Source organism: Podarcis raffonei, chromosome 12, assembly GCF_027172205.1.
Source record: "Podarcis raffonei isolate rPodRaf1 chromosome 12, rPodRaf1.pri, whole genome shotgun sequence".
Taxonomy (NCBI): domain Eukaryota; kingdom Metazoa; phylum Chordata; class Lepidosauria; order Squamata; family Lacertidae; genus Podarcis; species Podarcis raffonei.
The window spans coordinates 4,547,199-4,565,870 of record NC_070613.1 but is presented as its reverse complement, the minus strand read 5'-3'; the positions used below and the strand labels follow the sequence as shown (position 1 = coordinate 4,565,870).

At 47.2% G+C, this 18,672-nt stretch overlaps 1 protein-coding gene across 5 annotated transcripts in view; it reads left to right on the top strand.

Moving 5' to 3' along the window:
* The window catches only part of NBEAL2 (neurobeachin like 2), a 217,823-nt gene that overhangs the window by 119,291 nt on the left and 79,860 nt on the right, over nt 1-18,672 (top strand). For 4 of the 5 annotated variants that reach the window (XM_053409367.1, XM_053409366.1, XM_053409368.1 and 1 more), the window contains 4 exons: nt 202-270; nt 12,121-12,204; nt 16,210-16,308; nt 17,822-18,091. In XM_053409367.1, the coding sequence (XP_053265342.1) occupies nt 202-270; nt 12,121-12,204; nt 16,210-16,308; nt 17,822-18,091 (522 nt within the window). The remainder of the gene's footprint in view (nt 1-201; nt 271-12,120; nt 12,205-16,209; nt 16,309-17,821; nt 18,092-18,672) is intronic. The other variant, XM_053409369.1, reaches the window with a different exon arrangement.

Sequence of the window (18,672 nt, the reverse complement as noted above, 5' to 3'; positions counted from 1 at the left end):
ACCTCAGCCTTGACCAACCTGTGTATTTGACCTGCCAAGAGCTTTCTACATTTGACAACAATGCAAGATGTAATAAAGCACTGGCCCTCAACGCGACTGTGGCTAGCCCTGGCCTACCCTGCGCCGGTTCCTCCTTCCTCCCTTGCTTCCCTCTCCCTTCTCCCTTGAATGACCTTGGTTTTCTGACCCCGTTTCCGACAGCTCTACCTGAGTGGGGAGTGCAAAGCGTCCTGGGACGATTCCGCCGCGACCGAGACGGAAACCCGCCAGGTATTGCCTGCAGCTTGTGGGGTGTGAGATGATGTGGGCTTTGCATGTGGGTTTGCATGCGCTCTCCTTTTTCCTTCACGGGGCACGGAGGGATTTCCCGGGATTTGAAAGGAGGGAATTTAAATAATACGGAAGAGGTAAGAATAATAAAGGTAAAGGGACCCCTGACCATTAGGTCCAGTCGTGACCGACTCTGGGGTTGCGGCGCTCATCTCGCTTTACGGGCTGAGGGAGCTGGCGTACAGCTTCCAGGTCATGTGGCCAGCATGACTAAGCCGCTTCTGGCGAACCAGAGCAGCACACGGAAACGCCGTTTACCTTCCCGCCGGAATGGTACCTATTTATCTACTTGCACTTTGACGTGCTTTCGAACTGCTAGGTTGGCAGGAGGAGGGACTGAGCAACGGGAGCTCATCCCGTCGCGGGGATTCGAACTGCCGACCTTCTGATCGGCAAGTCCTAGGCTTTGTGGTTTAACCCACAGCGCCACTCGCGTCCCGTAAGAATAAAAGTCTGCTTTTCCGGCCAATTCTGGCTAGGCGTCTCCGGGAGAATTAATAGGACCGAGAAAGGACTTACAAGGGTGGAGAGTGGACGGTTCCTTGCTGCAGAGAGAAGTTTTTGTCAGGAGCTCATCCTACACTCGAGTAGGACCCTGGCAGAGACACATGCCCAACTGGCATGTTCTCTCCCTAGTGGTTGATCGTTCGGGAGCTTCAAAAGCTTTCTTCAGCCTGAACATCACAGTGACCGATGCCAACAGACATCGGCACACTTAGGGATCCTCAGAGTGTTCGCAGTTTGCGTGACAGACCTCAGCAACTCAGCATTTTGGGTAATCTACTTTATTTACATAAGGGACGCGAGTGGCGCTGTGGGTTAAACCACAGAGCCTAGGACTTGCCAATCAGAAGGTCAGCGGTTCGAATCCCCGCGACGGGGTGAGCTCCCGTTGCTCAGTCCCTGCTCCTGCCAACCTAGCAGTTCGAAAGCACGTCAAAGTGCAAGTAGATAAATAGGTACCACTCTGGCGAGAAGGGAAACGGCGGTTTCCGTGCGCTGCTCTGGTTCGCCAGAAGTGGCTTAGTCCTGCTGGCCACATGACCCGGAAGCTGTACGCCGGCTCCCTCGGCCAGTAAAGCGAGATGATCGCTGCAACCCCAGAGTCGGCCACGACTGGACCTAATGGTCAGGGGTCCCTTTACCTTTTTACTTTATTTACATATAAACACACACGGAGCTCTGCAACATGGCCTCTCTCTCTAGCATCAGACAGCAAAGAGAGAAAGAACAAAGGACAATAGTCCCACTTCACGGGTTCTTGACATGCATTGTCAGCTGTCTCTGGGCAGTTGCAAATTTCCTTCTGAGATGCATGTGGCAGGTATATACGAGGGGATCATGGAGGGACCGTCACCCTTCTAGGACGCTTGCTGCCAGAATTCTTGCCATGGGCGCTGACAAAACCCGCCGTGATCCTGCCCCTCCCTTTTCTGCAGTTCCTGCATTGCTCCACCCCCCGGTAGACCCGAATCTCGCATGCTGTTGTCTTTCCTTTCCACGCCGCGCAGTCATCCCAACCATCTTCATTGTCTCCGCTGAACATTTCTTGCTTTTAATACTTTGCTGAAAATCAGATGAGTGTCTACGGAATACTGCAGAACACCGTCAATAAGCCTGATATAATCCCATGCTTTTATACAGCTTGCTTTTGGAAAGATAAGGAAGGAAAGAAATAAAATAAAATAAAATTAGTAAATTAAAGCAAGGAAGGCACCCTAGCCAATAAGACTACCAACATGCTAAGTAAGATCAAATTCAAATTTCAAATCATCATAAAATAAATGGCTGTCCACATCAATTTCCCATTTTGCTCATAATATTCATAATGTATTTTAATATTTTGTTGGAAGCCGCCCAGACAGGCAGGATATAAATGAATTATTATTGTTGTTGTTGTTATTATTAAGAAGAAGAAGAAGAGTTTGGATTTGATATCCCGCTTTATCACTACCCGAAGGAGTCTCAAAGCGGCTAACATTCTCCTTTCCCTTCCTCCCCCATAACAAACACTCTGTGAGGTGAGTGGGGCTGAGAGACTTCAGAGAAGTGTGACTAGCCCAAGGTCACCCAGCAGCTGCATGTGGAGGAGCAGGGAAGCGAACCCGGTTCACCAGATTACGAGTCTATCGCTCTTAACCACTACACCACACTGGCTCTCGATTATTATTAATATTATGGAATATTATTATTATTATTAGGTGTAAGGTAAAGGTACCCCTGCCCGTACGGGCCAGTCTTGACAGACTCTAGGGTTGTGCGCCCATCTCACTTAAGAGGCCGGGGGCCAGCGCTGTCCGCAGACACTTCCGGGTCACGTGGCCAGCGTGACAAAGCTGCATCTGGCGAGCCAGCGCAGCACACGGAACGCCGTTTACCTTCCCGTTGGTAAGCGGTCCCTATTTATCTACTTGCACCCGGGGGTGCTTTCGAACTGCTAGGTTGGCAGGCGCTGGGACCAAGCAACGGGAGCGTATCCCGCCGCGGGGATTCGAACCGCCGACCTTTCGATCGGCAAGCCCTAGGCGCTGAGGCTTTTACCCACAGCGCCACCCGCGTCCCTGACTAGGTGTACAAAACCCCTAAATTTCTCTCACCTTATATGCTTTTAAATTCTTTCATCTGTGTACCTTAAGGTGAGCTGCTAGTTAAAGAACCAAGCAGCTGGCCTAATAATAATAATAATAATAATAATAATAATAATAATAATAATAATTTATTTGTACCCCGCCATCTGGCTGGGTTTCCCCAGCCACTCTGGGCAGCTTCCTTAAGATTGCTGGCTTTGAAAACTCATATTATTTGTCTTTCAAACCCATGTATTGTGGAGTTTGATGGTTTCGTATCTTAGCCTTTTTTATTATTTAACCTATCCCTCGTTCTTTCCCCCTTGGGAGCAACCTGAACATTTTTTTTTTCTGATCTCACCCTCACGCTGGCATTGCATTTATCTCTCGATTTCATTGCTGTGGTGCAGTCAGCATTTGAACGAGACATCTAGTTGACACAGCTGGATAATTTTAGAGCACATGGATGCGATGTTGTATAATGTGCCTTGCTTTTCCATGATGTCGCATAAGAATGTTTGGCAGTTGCTACATGTTCAGTAGGCCATCAACTTGTTGTTTGCAAAGCTTTAAAATCCTTTGGTATCTATGTTACAGAAATACATAACGTACAGTTCCAAGGGTGTTTCCTAGCCAAAGGAATTCACACAGAGAGTTTTAACTCTTTATTGTCAAAGAAAGAGAGTCGCTTCTACAGCTATGGTTTACCTAAAAACACACCAGTCCAGAATTTAGGCATTTATTCCGAGGTCTATGCTTCATGGTACAGTTGCAGCCACTGGTTTATGTACCTTCCCCCAACAGGCTGTGCACATCTACCCTAATACTACCGTGTGTAAGACTAGATTTCCCCCCTAAAAAACAATGTCAAAAATTAGGGGGCGTCTTATGCCCTGGGCCATCTCCCCCCATTTTCTTAAATCTGAGTCCCCCAAAATAGAGGGCATCTTATGCACAGGGGCGTCTTATAGACAGAAAAATACGGTAATAATAATGATAATAATAATAATAATAATAAAAACTTTTTAAGTATAAATCTCTTAGAGGGGGAACTCACAGATTTGGCAAAAGAGGACAAGTCAAAGCATGTGGCATCGTCGTAACAACAACAACAACAAATTTATTTATTTATTTATTTATTTATACATACATACATACCCCACCCATCTGGCTGGGTTTCCCCAGCCACTCTGGGCGGCTTCCAGCAAAATATGAAAATACAATAAATCATCAAATATTAAAAGCATCTCTAAACAGGGCTGCCTTCAGATGTCTTCTAAAAGTGAGAGAGTTGTTTATTTCTTTGACATTTGATGGGAGGGCGTTCCACCGGGCGGGCGCCGCTACCGAGAAGGCCCTCTGCCTGCTTCCCTGTAACCTCGCTTTTTGCAGGGAGGGAACCGCCAGAAGGCCCTCGGCGCTGGATCTCAGTGTCCGGGCAGAACAATGGGGGTGGAGACGCTCCTTCAGGTCTACTGGGCCGAGGCCGTTTAGGGCTTTAATGGTCAGCACCAACCCTTTGAATTCTGCTTGGAAACGTACTGGGAGCCAGTGTAGGTCTTTCAAGACCTGTGTTATGTGTTCTCGCCCCCCCCCCTCCAGTCACCAGTCTAGCTTCCGCATTCTGGATTATAGTTTCTGTAGAGACTATGCCAGCATGGAAGCTGCCTCTGCTCTTCCCTCTTCAGTCCTCTTCTGGTTCTGGGAGACATTGGTGCAGGAGAGGGTGGGGAAGCACCCAGCCCTTCACTTGCCGACCTGCCTCGTCGTCCTCTTCCTCCAGCTCTGAAGCATCCCGTGACCCTGATTCTTGTCTCCTGACCAGTACAGGTCCCAACAAATCCCCGACCTCCTTTCCTATCTGAAGAAGTGTGCATGCACCTGACAGCTCATACCAATAACAAACTTAGTTGGCCTCTAAGGCACGGGTGGCGCTGTGGGTTAAACCACAGAGCCTAGGGCTTGCCGAGCAAAAGGTCGGCGGTTCGAATCCCCACGACGGGGTGAGCTCCCATTGTTCGGTCCCTGCTCCTGCCAACCTAACAATTCAAAAGCACATCAAAGTGCAAGTAGATAAATAGGTACCACTCCGGCGGAAAGGTAAACGGCGTTTCCGTGCCCTGCTCTGGTTCGCCAGAAGGGCTTGGTCATGCTGGCCACATGACCCAGAAGCTGTACGCCGGCTCCCTTGGCCAGTAAAGCGAGATGAGCGCCACAACCCCAGAGTCGTCCGTGACTGGACCTAATGGTCAGGGGTCCCTTTACCTTTAAGGTGCTACTGGAAAGAATTTTTTATCTCCTTTCCTGAGTCAGACTCCAGTCTCCTGCCTCCCTTATCCGAGTTCACACTACTCAGCTTCCTGACAGTCCCTGACATTCAAACAGCACCTTGAATTTTATTTGTTCTTTTGCATTCAGTTTGCCATATCGAGGCAAACTCGCTTAGTTTTCTTTTGTGTGCACAGTACCAAGCTGGGCTGTGTCCACATGAGAGGGCCCAGCCACGCAACACTTGCCCCACGAAATTTTCTCACTTTGGGCTCCTTCCTTCTGGCTGCCACACGTTGCTCGTTGCCATGGAAACACTGATACAGTGGTACCTCAGGTTTTGGACATCTCCGTTGCCAAACGCTTCGGTTTTTGAACACCGAAAGCCCGGAAGTAAATGCTTCCGTTTTTATATGCGCCTCATAAGTCGAACGGCTTCCGCTGGGTGCTATCTGTTGTTTTTCACAATTTTCTTTACTGAATTGGCAGGCCGCTCTTTGCGCCTCGGTTTTCGAACGTTTCAGAAGCCAAACGGTCTTCCGGAACAGAGTACGTTCAAAAACCGAGGTACCACTGTATTGGGCAGAAGATTTCCCAGTTCTCTGTTTTTCCGTGGAAAACTTTTCTGTTTTGTAAGTTCCTCAAAAGGGCGCCAACCGCAAATTCAATATTATACAAGTGTGACAGTTTTTGCTTTTAGCTTCCTAAATGCAAGGAAAATAAACGTGCTAAATTGGATCGATCACTCTCCGAGGCACCAGAATAAATTCCAGGACAAGCTTTCTGAGGCAAAGTCCCCCGGATTTGTGTAGGGAAATTTTCCTGTTCCTGGTTTTCTGGAAAACCTGCGCCGCTCCCTGAGAATGGGGAATTTGCAGTTTCTGTGACCTGTCAAGTGATCTGTAGCAAAACTCCTGCTGTGTCCACCTTTCAATAGCTCACCAGCCAAGCAATGCTTTCGCATGGGTCACTGGACATCAAAGTGTTTTCCTCTCCAAACCAACTTGAAAATTGGAAATATTCTGTGTGGGTTAAGTTTCCTCCCTCTCCTCCTTTCGTGAGTAGATTTATCTTCTCTTCTGTAGTTTGTCATAGTTGTAGTTCGCACTTGCGTCCAAATAAGACCTAGCAGTGATTAGCATTAACTGGGATTTTTCCCCCAAAATGTGATTAAAAAAATATGGTTGGTTGGTTTTGCATTGTCAGGTTGATAAGATTCTACAAACAACGATATAAGAGTACACAGACGGAATTATAAAGAGAGAAAATTATCGCTTCCTACAATATAAAGATGCTCATTAAAGAAAGAAAGGGGAAATGAATTAATGAGCTTTTCTCAAATTGAATAGTCAATATTTAAATACCTTGCAATATTTCTGCTACGTACAGATGCAAAATAGCTGCCGACGTTAGGTTAATGAGAGCCAGTATTGACTATTTGGGTGTATTACCTTGGTTTTCAAACGCCTCAGGAGTCTAAGGTTTTGGCTCCCAGACGATCGAGAACCGGAAGCAATTGTTCCGGTTTTCGAACGTTCTTTGGAACCCGAACGTCCGACGCGGCTTCCGATTGGCTGCAAGAGCCTCCTGCGGCCAATCGGAAGCTGCGCCTTGGTTCCTGAAGGTTTTGGAAGTCGGATGGACTTCCGGAACGGGTTCCGTTCGACTTCCAAGATACCACTGTACTTTGCTCTTAAAGTAGTCAATAAAACCTGATCGGTTTCTCCTGCCTTTGACATAGTTTTGTCCTCCTTCTTTCGTGCCTGATTTTCCAGAGACAGTCCCAGAATTCTGTATGCTATCCCGGCTTCTGATTTGATTCCAGAATGTCCCTATTTCCTGCTCCAGTTCTGGCACTGCAGAGCTCGGGTAGGAGGATGAGCTTGTTCTTAGCGGCGGCAGTGAAGGAGCACCCCATTTAAAGCCCTTTCTGTGGCTTAGGGCCCTCGTATTTACGGGACCGCCTCTCCTGGCATGCCCCACAGAGGACCTTAAGGTCCATGAATAACCATAGTTTACAGATCCCTAAGGAAGTCAGACTATCCTCCACCAGGGCCAGGGCCTTCTCAGTGGTGGCTCCGACCTGGTGGAATGCTCTGCCCCATGAGACCAGGGCCCTGCAGGATTTAACTTCCTTCCGCAGGGCCTGTAAGACAGAGCTATTCCGCCTGGCCTTTAATTTGAATTCCGCCTGATCTTTTATTCCCCTTCCTTCCTTCCTTCCTTCCCTCCCCCTCCCCTTTTTATGGAGATTACCCGCTCTGGGATCCAACAGCTAATTCTCCCCTGGTCTCCTCGCTGGCCCAAATAGGGCTAATTTATACAGCTAGCCATCTAATGTTTATTGGATGGATTTCCCCCCTAAATTGATTTTTGAATTCTGAATTTATTGTTATTCACGTTTTATACTGTATTTTATGCTGTTGGGTTTGTTTTGTTGTTTTTTTTGCATCAATTAAGTGTTTTAAATTTGTTGTTAGCTGCCCTGAGCCCGGTTTCCTGAACCGGGAAGGGCGGGGTATAAATAAAAAAATATTATTATTATTAATTGCCTCTCCTTGACCTCTCCATGACTACCACTGCCGTCCTCCCTCGGGCAGCTCATAGCAGCTACCGGAAAGCAGGAGAGGAAGAAAGGAGGAGGAGAGCGGGAAGAAAAATGGAGAAAAGTGAGAAATGTCCCTATTTTCATCTGAGGAATGTTGGAGGGCATAGGCTTCCCATAGACATCTGATTGGCCACTGTGAGAACTCGATGCTGGACCAGATAGGACATTGGCCTGACCCTGCAACCTCATCTCAGGTTCTTAGGAGGAAACCGTGGTTGCAATTGTGTCCTCGCAATCTTCCTGCGACCCCCAGCAGCTTCCTTGTGAGCCGTAAGCCGATTTCCCCATCCCCAGAGTGGTTTTGGCCATAGCTGTCAACTGTCCCTTATTTGGCGGGAAACTCCCTTATCCCAGCGCCGTGTCCTGCTGCTGTCCCTTATTGATGATGTCCCTTAAATTTCCCGGGTTTCAAAGGAAGTAGCTCCTCTCCCTCCCTCCCAGGGAGGAGGGAGGCTCCAGCTGTGTTGCTTGGCTGCGTTGCTCACCCAATAAGAAGTCTAAGAATGACTGGGGGGTGGAGCTTGCATGCCTTGTGCCGATCAAATCGCCCGCCTTGCCTGGGGACTCGCCTTTGCTCAGCGCTTCCCAGCGGAGAGGTGATGGTGGTTTTCCTTGCTGCATCCCCTTTGCCGGGTTGCTGCGCTGTGGGAACCACCGCTTGAGGCTTCGTTTGGCTGCTGGCGGACTAAAATCCCTTATTTTGGCTGCTGATCCCTTATTTTTGAGGCTGCTGGCCCCTTATTTTCAAATCTGTAAGTTGACAGCCATGGTTTTGCCCCAGCTCTCCGGCAGCATCCCTGACTTGCCAATAGCCATCATCCTCTGTAGCCGTGGAAACGGATAAAGGCTCTTTAGAAGCTGGCATCGTTGGCTCCCAAACCTTTAAGAAAATGCAGCGGTATGTCCCAGAAAAAATGCCTGTTTGGGAGGGGAAGTCCCAGAGGGTAATCTCTTAAGAAAAGGAAGGTGCCGTCAGCCCTGCAGGTGAGGCAGCCGAAAAGTATTCACAGCTTGGAGTCTCTTAATTATAGGAGCCGCCTTTCCAAACCAAGAAGCCGTTTATATCTTTCCCTGCTGGTTTCTGGGCTAGAATTTGACTCCGCCGCCTGGCTGATTCAAATTAATGTGTGAACTCCCACCTCGATCTCACTGCTTCCTTGGTTTCCGATTTGCAAGGTTGATTTGCAAGGTGTTAGACTGCGTCAGCATCGCCTGCTACCAGAATCCAGTTTCCTTTTATTTTCACTAACAGAGGCGTGTTATGCACACGTTCCCAAAAATACACATATAGTGCATTTTTGTACGCATTATTTTGTCTGGAGAACTGCACCCCAAGATTCAGAGAGGTGGTGGATTTTGAAAGATAGTTGTTTCAGCAGCTGCAAATTCTGGCGGTTCCTTCACTGCGAGAAGTGAGGTTACAGGGAACCAGGCGGAGGGCCTTCTCGGTGGTGGCGCCCGCCTTGTGGAACACCCTCCCGTCAGATGTCAAGGAAATAAACAACTATCTGACTTTTAGAAGACATCTGAAGGCAGCCCTGTTTAGGGAAGCTTTTAATGTTTAATAGGTTATTGTATTTTAGTGTTCTGTTGGAAGCCGCCCAGAGTTGCTGGGGAAACCCAGAAAGATGGGCGTCATATAAATAATAAATTCTTATTATTTTATTATACAGTGGTACCTCGGGTTAAAAACAATAATGGCATGATGGTCTTCTTTTGAAAGTAATGATAAAGTTTACAGTAGAACCTCTACTTACAACCACCTCTACTTGGGCCCGATCCAAATTGCGACCACGGCAAACCTGGAAGTAAATACAGTGGTACCTCGGGTTACAGACGCTTCAGGTTACAGATGCTTCAGGTTACAGACTCTGCTAACCCAGAAATAGTACCTCGGGTTAAGAACTTTGCTTCAGGATGAGAACAGAAATCGCGCCCCGGCAGCAGGAGGCCCCATTAGCTAAAGTGGTGCTTCAGGTTAAGAACAGTTTCAAGTTAAGAACGGACCTCCAGAACAAATTAAGTTCTTAACCCGAGGTACCACTCTATTGCGATGTTTAGTCGGTGACGTGTTCTATTGTGTTTATGTTGTATTTCCAATATATAATGGGGGCAGCCCTGGCAATTCTTGCTGTGAGACTTGCGGAGGGAGGGAGGGAGTTTGTAAGGAGTCCAGAATTGTGCCCCCATTGCCCATCCGAGAAATGGCAGAGGATTGCATGTGATGGTTCAGGTATTGCCAGCCTGTTAGGGTCCCATTTCATCCTGTTGTTCCATCTGCCCCTCCTGTTCTGCAGTCAGCAAACCCAATTGCGGCCTCCTCCCTTTCCAGACGTTTCAAAGACTTCCCTACCATTTCATGTGGATTTTCAGATCTCTTCTTCCTGACTTGGTTTGTGGCATTGTAGACTTACTAGTTCGGGAGGTTCTCCTTCTCTGTGTGTGTTTGCATGTTTTGTAATGACTTCTGAAAATCCACGCTGCCAATTTACTTAAAATTCTGGATGCGTGCCAAAGAGACTGCCGACATATAATTGGGAATTTACGTGCCCTGCACAGGGCGAGACGGTGACTTGAAGGTCAAGAACAGATCGGCCAAAAATGAGGCCTTGGAATAATAATAATAATAATAATAATAATAATAATAATAATAATAATTTATTTATACCCCGCCCATCTGGCTGGGCTTCCCCAGCCACTCTGGGTGCCTTTCAACAGAATATTAAAATACAATAGTCTATTAAAAGCTTCCCTAAACAGGGCTGCCTTCAGATGTCTTCTAAACTTCTAGTACAGTGGTACCTCTGGGTGCGAACAGGATCCATCCTGGAGCCCCGTTCGCATCCTGAAGTGAACGCAACCCGCGTCTGCGCATGTGCGGGTCACAATTTGCTGCTTCCAAGCAGAGGACAATACGGTGGAACAGAAACGCCGGTTTTGAGAGTTTAGTTTATTTCTCTATCTTCCCGAAGGAGCCCAGGGCAGCAAACAGCAACGGTAAAACCTTCCCTGCCCCTCTTTTTCAATGTCTTTCTTGCTCGTGCCTCTGATGTGACGTTAATTTAATGCGCCTGCTTTTTGTGATACGTGCCGCGGCTTAATGTCATAGTTGGAAGTTCTGCATCCCCAAGCCCTCCTTCTGCTTCATGAGATTTAAGCACCTCGTGTTCCGCGCTTGCTTTGAACCCGCTACTGTTCCTGCCTTGAAAGCAGAGAGGATCAAATTCTTGCAGCGTCCTTGTTAGGCTTATCAAAGAGCTAAACAGAAACCAGGAACCTAGGGCAGCAGTCGCCATTACAGTGGTACCTCGGGTTACATACGCTTCAGGTTACTTGACATGAGTCAACAGTGTGACGCGGCAGCTAAAAAAGCCAATGCAATTCTGGGCTGCATCAATAGGAGTATAGCATCTAGATCAAGGGAAGTAATAGTGCCACTGTATTCTGCTCTGGTCAGACCTCACCTGGAGTACTGTGTCCAGTTCTGGGCACCACAGTTCAAGAAGGACACTGACAAACTGGAACGTGTCCAGAGGAGGGCAACCAAAATGGTCAAAGGCCTGGAAGCGATGCCTTATGAGGAACGGCTAAGGGAGCTGGGCATGTTTAGCCTGGAGAAGAGAAGGTTAAGGGGAGATATGATAGCCATGTTCAAATATATAAAAGGATGTCACATAGAGGAGGGAGAAAGGTTGTTTTCTGCTGCTCCAGAGAAGCGGACACGGAGCAATGGATCCAAACTACAAGAAAGAAGATTCCACCTAAACATTAGGAAGAACTTCCTGACAGTAAGAGCTGTTTGACAGTGGAATTTGCTGCCAAGGAGTGTGGTGGAGTCTCCTTCTTTGGAGGTCTTTAAGCAGAGGCTTGACAACCATATGTCAGGAGTGCTCTGATGGTGTTTCCTGCTTGGCAGGGGTTTGGACTCGATGGCCCTTGTGGTCTCTTCCAACTCTATGATTCTATGATTCTAGGTTACATACACTTCAGGTTACAGACTCTGCTAACCCAGAAATAGTGCTTCAAGGTTAAGAACTTTGTTGCAGGATGAGAACAGAAATCGTGCTCCGCGGTGCGGCAGCAGCAGGAGGCCCCATTAGCTAAAGTGGTGCTTCAGGTTAAGAACAGCATCAGGTAAAGAACAGACCTCCGGAACGAATTAAGTACTTAACCCGAGGTACCACTGTACAGTCTGTTTACGAGACGGTATTTACTTGAGGGTAAGGGAAGCCATCTTGGGAGAGCTTCAGAAGTTGGGCGGCCCATCGCAGCCGAGATTTTCCACCCTGCCAGGTAAACAGATGTTGGTCTTGATTTTTCACCTACCTCCTTCCTTTTCGCCTTCAGGTTTTCGACAACAACTCTGACGCCATTCCCATCCACGCTATCGGAGTGCTCACGTCTATCATGAGCAACTCTCCTTCGGCCAAGGTAAGGGACACGCATTCCTCGCCTCTTGGGACCATATTTTTTTTTTTGTAAAATAAGGAGCACAGCAAGAGAGACAGTGTGGTGCAGTGGTTAGAGCGTCAGACTAGGACCTGGGAGACCAGGGTTCGAACCCCCTCTTAGCCAAGCAGCTCACTGGGTGATCTTGGGCCCGTCTCTGCCTCTCAGCCTCACCTACGGGGTTGTTGTTAAGATTAAATGGGGGAACTATGCATGCAAGCTTGAGCTCCATAGAGGAAAAGAAAGTGGGATAAGAATGCAATAAATAATAATATATACAGCTAAAGCTGGAGACTTAGGATAAATAATAATAATAATAATAATAATAATAATTATTATTATTATTATTATTATTATTATTATTATTATTTTATTATTTGTATCCCGCCCATCTGGCTGGGTTTCCCCAGCCACTCTGGGCGGCTTCCAACAAAGATTAAAAATACAGTGGTGCCCCGCAAGACGAACGCCTCGCAAGACGGAAAACCCGCTAGACGAAAGGGTTTTCCGTTTTGGAGGCGCTTCGCAAAACGAATTTCCCTATGGGCTTCCTTCGCAAGACGAAAGCCCATAGGGAAATCTCCGGGACAGCGGGGAAGCGCAGCGCGTCTTCCCCACTGTCCTCGGACCTCCTCCGAAGGCTGGCGGTGGGGCGGAGAGACCTTCTCCCCGCGCCAGCCTTCGGATGGCTGTCCTGAAGACTTGCGGTGGGAGGAGGGTTTTCCTTCCCACCGCCAACATTCAGAATGCTGTTCTGAATGTTGGCGGTGGGGAGGAAAAACCCTCCTCCCACCGCAAGCCCCGGGAACAGAGGAGAAGCGCTGCGCGCCTTCCCCTCTGTTCCCGTACCTGTCCTGAAGGCTTGCGGTGGGGAGAAAAGCCCTTCGCCACACCGCCAGCCTGGCAAGCGGTCTCCATAGGAACGCATTAATTGATTTTCAATGCATTCCTATGGGAAACCGTGCTTCGCAAGACGAAAAACTTGCAAGAAGAAAAAACTTGCGGAACGAATTAATTTCGTCTTGCGAGGCACCACTGTACATTAAAATCTCACACATTTAAAACTTCCCTGAACAGAGCTGCCTTCAGATGTCTTCTAAAAGTCTGGTAGTTGTTTATCTCTTTGACATCTGGTGGGAGTGCGTTCCACAGGGTGGGCGCCACCACCGAGAAGGCCCTCTGCCTGGTTCCCGGTAACTTTGCTTCTCGCAGGGAGGGAACCGCCAGAAGGCCCTCGGCGCTGGACCTCAGCGTCCGGGCTGAACGATGGGGGTGGAGACGCTCCTTCAGGTATACTGGACCGAGGCCATTTAGGGCTTTCAAGGTCAGCACCAACACTTTGAATTGTGCTCGGAAACATACTGGGAGCCAGTGTAGGTCTTTCAAGACTGGTGTTATGTGGTCTCGGCAGCCAGCCCCAGTCACCAGTCTAGCTTCCGCATTCTGGATTAATTGTAGTTTCCAGGTCACCTTCAAAGGTAGCCCCACGTAGAGCGCATTGCAGTAGTCCAAGCGGGAGATAACTAGGAAGACAGGTAGCAGCCTCAGCAACCCTGTTGCCAGAGGGAAAGTATCTAAAAGATTTACTAAAAATGCATTTGAAGTCCAAGGAAGAAGAAAAGGTGTGAGTTCTCACAGCTCTCTGCATGTGGTTTGAAAGACACTTCGGTATATTATTGTCAAGACATGGCTTCATTTGATACCCACAGAAGGCAAGATCTATTTTCTTGAACCAGGAGAGCTCGAAACTTGAAAATGTTGTGTGCGGTACCAAATTCCCCACCAGTTACCTGCCTGTGTATTTCCTTGCGGGAAGTACAGTGCTTCAGATAACACTGATAAGGATATACCAAGAGCTCAGGCCACAAGTTTCAATATAAGGAATAATCCTACTCGAGAGTTGAAAAGAAAAACGTGTATATTCTGCTAAGAATAACAGTTTGAAGCTAATAGTAAATTTAAACACAACGTGTAAGTACGATAGTTTCAAGGTCAAACGTTTAAGTACAGAAATAATGTAGTTTCAAATATGCAGTGATATAGTATAAAGGTACATAAAATACCAGTACACAACAATTATTTTGTACAAGTCTCAATGGCAGTCAAAAGGAGTCCATATTATATAGAATCAGAATAAAGAATAAAGAATCAAATAGGGCCGAAAAGGAGTATCCGGAGTGTGAATCAGATGTACGACTCAGTAGTGGTGACCAGGACAGGGCCCTGTTTCGGAGTGAACGCCTTCTTCAGCTTGGTTTTTTGAGGACTATACATCTGTTGGAAGTCTGTATCATTTAATTCTTTTATGTTTCTTTTTCGACATGCGTCTTAGATAATGGAATGCTCCCAAGTTTTCTTGTGTTTCTCTGAGACGCATGTCGAAAAAGAAACATAAACGTTTTACCTTAAAACTATCGTACTTACACGTTGTGTTTAAATTTACTATTAGCTTCAAACTGTTATTCTTAGCAGAATATACACGTTTTTCTTTTCAACTCTCGAGCAGGAATTATTCCTTATATTGAAACTTGTGGCCTGAGCTCTTGGTATATCCTTTTTAGTGTATTTTCAACAAGAACTCCAATTTCTTTGAGATAACACTGATGGCAGCAAGTAGAGGAATTTATCCTCTTACCTTTAACAAGATTACTTAAACGAAGATGCGATTAGAGTCTCACACCCTCCAACATCCCGCAGAGGAAAATCGGGACGCCCGTCTTTCGGGGCCGCACTTTCATGAGAACCAAAAACGGGACATCGCAGGATCCAATCCAAAGCTGAGGTGCCTTCTGTAATTCTGGGGTGTCCCGCCCAATTCGGGTCTGGAGTCTCAGATACATTCTCACTTAAGATTCTGATCTGGGGTTTGTAGAACAGAGTCATCATCTAGGAACCTAAAAAATAGGGTTGTGTTCAACTAGATCAGGCGTAGGCAAACGCAGCCCTCCAGTTGTTTTGGGACTACAACTGCCATCATCCCTAGCTAACAGGACCAGTGGTCAGGGATGATGGGAACTGTAGTCTCAAAACATCTGGAGGGCCGAGTTTGCCTATGCCTGAACTAGATTATACTCAGAATAGACCCATTCAAACGAAGGGACCCAAGTTAATTTATGTGGGTCTAGTCTAAGCGTTGGCCGTTTTGAAAGTGGGCGTTGTGTTTTGCGTGTGAACTTTTGTAAAGTTCTTCCGAAGTCCTAAACTCTAGGCTGGTTGGAGATGGATGATCTATTTCTCTTAACACCCCACAATATTTCCTACCTAGATCTGAATGCTCACTTTATTATTCATACGTGCCACAAACCAAAACACGAGAAGCAACTAACATCTCTATTTTGAGTTGGGACTTTCCGACTATACACTGATTTTATTCCACTGACTTCTTTAGCTTTAACTGAACTCGACACTGTTTTTGTGTTTTGTTTAATCTTTGAACAGTCTTCATGCAGAAAGCTTGTGGGATTGCCTTACCCCTTTTGCACCCATCCGACCAATTTGATCTGTAGACTTAGCCCTGCTACAGCTGCTGCATAAAACCCAAACGCGTAGATGCTTGCACGTTCAAATCTTTTGCTGTTAATCTGAATGCTCATTTAAATGTTTAGAAGTACTTGTTTTCATTGGCAATTTCAACACTTCCTGTAAACTGCTTAGAGGGGTTTGGTTACAATCAAGCCAGAATATAATTTTTGCTACCTAATAAAGAGCTCGAACACAAAACAAATCGCTGTTCACCCACTTTTGCCTTGGCCAACTGAATTCTGTGCTATATTCATGTTGTTTCTTAATCACATAAGCTCCCGGCAAATGCATATGTGGACGTCAGGGTAACGGAACGAAAAATCCCAAATCGTACTTGAAGCAGAATAGAAAAGTTTGAGCCCCCTCTCTCTAATTCCCCCTCCCCAGTTTGCTTTGGGTGGGAATTCGGGAATTAATGGCGTGATCTGCTCTTGCTAATCCTTAACGGCTGCCTGCATTTTTCAGGAGGTGTTCAAAGAAAGGATTGGCTATTCGCACTTATATGAAGTTCTGAAGAGCCAGAGTCAGCCGACCAAGAAACTGCTGCAGGAGCTCCTCAACATGGTGAGATCATTTTGACAAGAGAGAATTAAAATCTGCCAGCACGTTGGCAGAGCTAAGCAGGATCCGTCCACAGTTCAGTTGCATGAAAGGCGTAATATCAATCAATCAATCTTTATTACGGTCCAGAGACCCAACAAATTGTTAGAAAGCAATGCACAATTCAGACAGCAATGCACAATTCAAACAGTCTATTTCCAAACAGTTGGGACGCGGGTGGCGCTGTGGGTTAAACCACTGAGCCTAGGACTTGCCGATCAGAAGGTTGGCGGCTCGAATCCCCGCGATGACGGGGTGATCTCCCGTTGCTTAGTCCCTGCTCCTGCCAACCTAGCAGTTCAAAAGCACGTCGAAGTGCAAGTACAGTGGTGCCTCGCAAGACGAAAAGAATCCGTTCCGCGATTCTCTTTCTTCGGCTAGCGGTTTTTTCGTCTTGCGAGGCAACCCCATTGGCGGCTAAGTGGATTAGCACTATTAGCGATTTAGCGCTATTAGCGGCTTAGCGGGCTTAGCGGCTAAGCTGTTAAAAGGCTATTAACAGCTTAGCGGCTTTGAAAAAGGGGGGGGAAAGCGGGGGGGAAATGGCGAGACTCGCAAGACGTTTTCGTCTTGCGAAGCAAGCCCATAGGGAACTTCGTCTTGCGAAGCGCCTCCGCGACAGAAAACCCTTTCGTCTTGCGGGTTTTTCGTCTTGCGAGGCATTCGTCTTGCGGGGCACCACTGTAGATAAATAGGTACCACTCCGGCAGGAAGGTAAACGGCGTTTCTGTGAGCTGATCTGGTTCGCCAGAAGCAGCTTAGTCCTGCTGGCCACATGACCTGGAAGCTGTACGCCGGCCAATAAAGCGAGAGGAGCGCCGCAACCCCAGAGTTGGCTACGACTGGACCTAATGGTCAGGGGTCCCTTTACCTTTACCTTTGTTGTTGTTTAGTCGTTTAGTCGTGTCCGACCCTTCGTGACCCCATGGACCAATTTTGATTGCTGCAATAATGGAATGCTGAATGGTTTAGTGTTCGTAAAATATGCAGGGATTTATGTTATGCAAAGTGAACCATGGAAAGAGAGGAAGGGAAGTCATTGGTATTTAAAGGATGTTTAAATGAGTACAGTCGTACCTTAGAAGTCAAGCAGTTTAGTTCCTGAACGTTTTGGCTCCCAAATGCCACAGACATGGAATTGAGTGTTCCGGTTTTCAACTGTTCTTTTGGAAACCAAAGGTCTGGTGGGGCTACTGATCGGCTGCAGGAGCCAATCGGAAGCCGCGATTTGGTTTTTGAACGTTTTGGAAGCTGGACAAACTTCTGGAACGGATTCCGTTCGACTTCCAAGGTACGACTGTACAGTGGACGCTCGGGTTGCGAACGTGATCCGTGCGGGATGCACGTTTGCAACCCGCAGGATGCGCAACCTGCAGTGGCACATCTGCACATGCACGGGTTGTGATTCGGTGCTTCTGTGCATGCGCAAGGCGTAAAAAAAATGATTACAACTTGACTCTCCCCCCCCCCACTTCAGGCCGTCGAAGGCGACCACAGCTCTTCTCCGGCACGCCTGATCCACAACGAGCAGCCCCTTTTGATCCTGATCATGTGGATCCCGGAACTGAAGTCGCGGGAGCTCCAGATCTTCCTCTCCGAGTGGCTCAAGAAGATCTGCGATGCCTCGCTGCAGAGCCGTACCACCTGCGTCAAGGCAGGGATGGTGAGCTGCCTGCTGGATGCCCTGTGCGCCACGGGGCAGGAGCTGGACCCCAAGTGCTCGGAGAACCTCCTCTACCTCCTGCAGGTCTTTTTTATTATTATTATTATTATTATTATTATTATTAAATTTTATTTATCATAATTATTACAAAATACTGCAAATACATACATACATACATTCATACCGGTACATATATATTTCAGATAAAAGCACACATATACAGTGGTACCTCAGGTTACAGACGCTTCAGGTTACAGACTCCGCTAACCCAGAAATAGTACCTCGGGTTAAGAACTTTGCTTCAGCATGAAAAGAGAAATCGTGCTCTGGCAGCAGCGGGACGCCCCATTAGCTAAAGTGGTGCTTCAGGTTAAGAACAGTTTCAGGTTAAGAACGGACCTCCGCAACGAATTAAGTACTTAACCTGAGGTACCACTGTACTTGCAGGAGGAGTGCTCGCCTTCAGGTGAGACAGGGAGGTGAGTTGCCGGGGGATCAGGACTGGCCGCTACCCCGACAAAGATAAAAGGCTGTTGGACCCTTTATTGTTGTTGTTGTTGTTGTTAAATTTTATTTATCATAATTATTACAAAATACTGCAAATACATACATACATACATTCATACCGTATTTTTCGCTCTATAACACGCACCAGACCATAACAC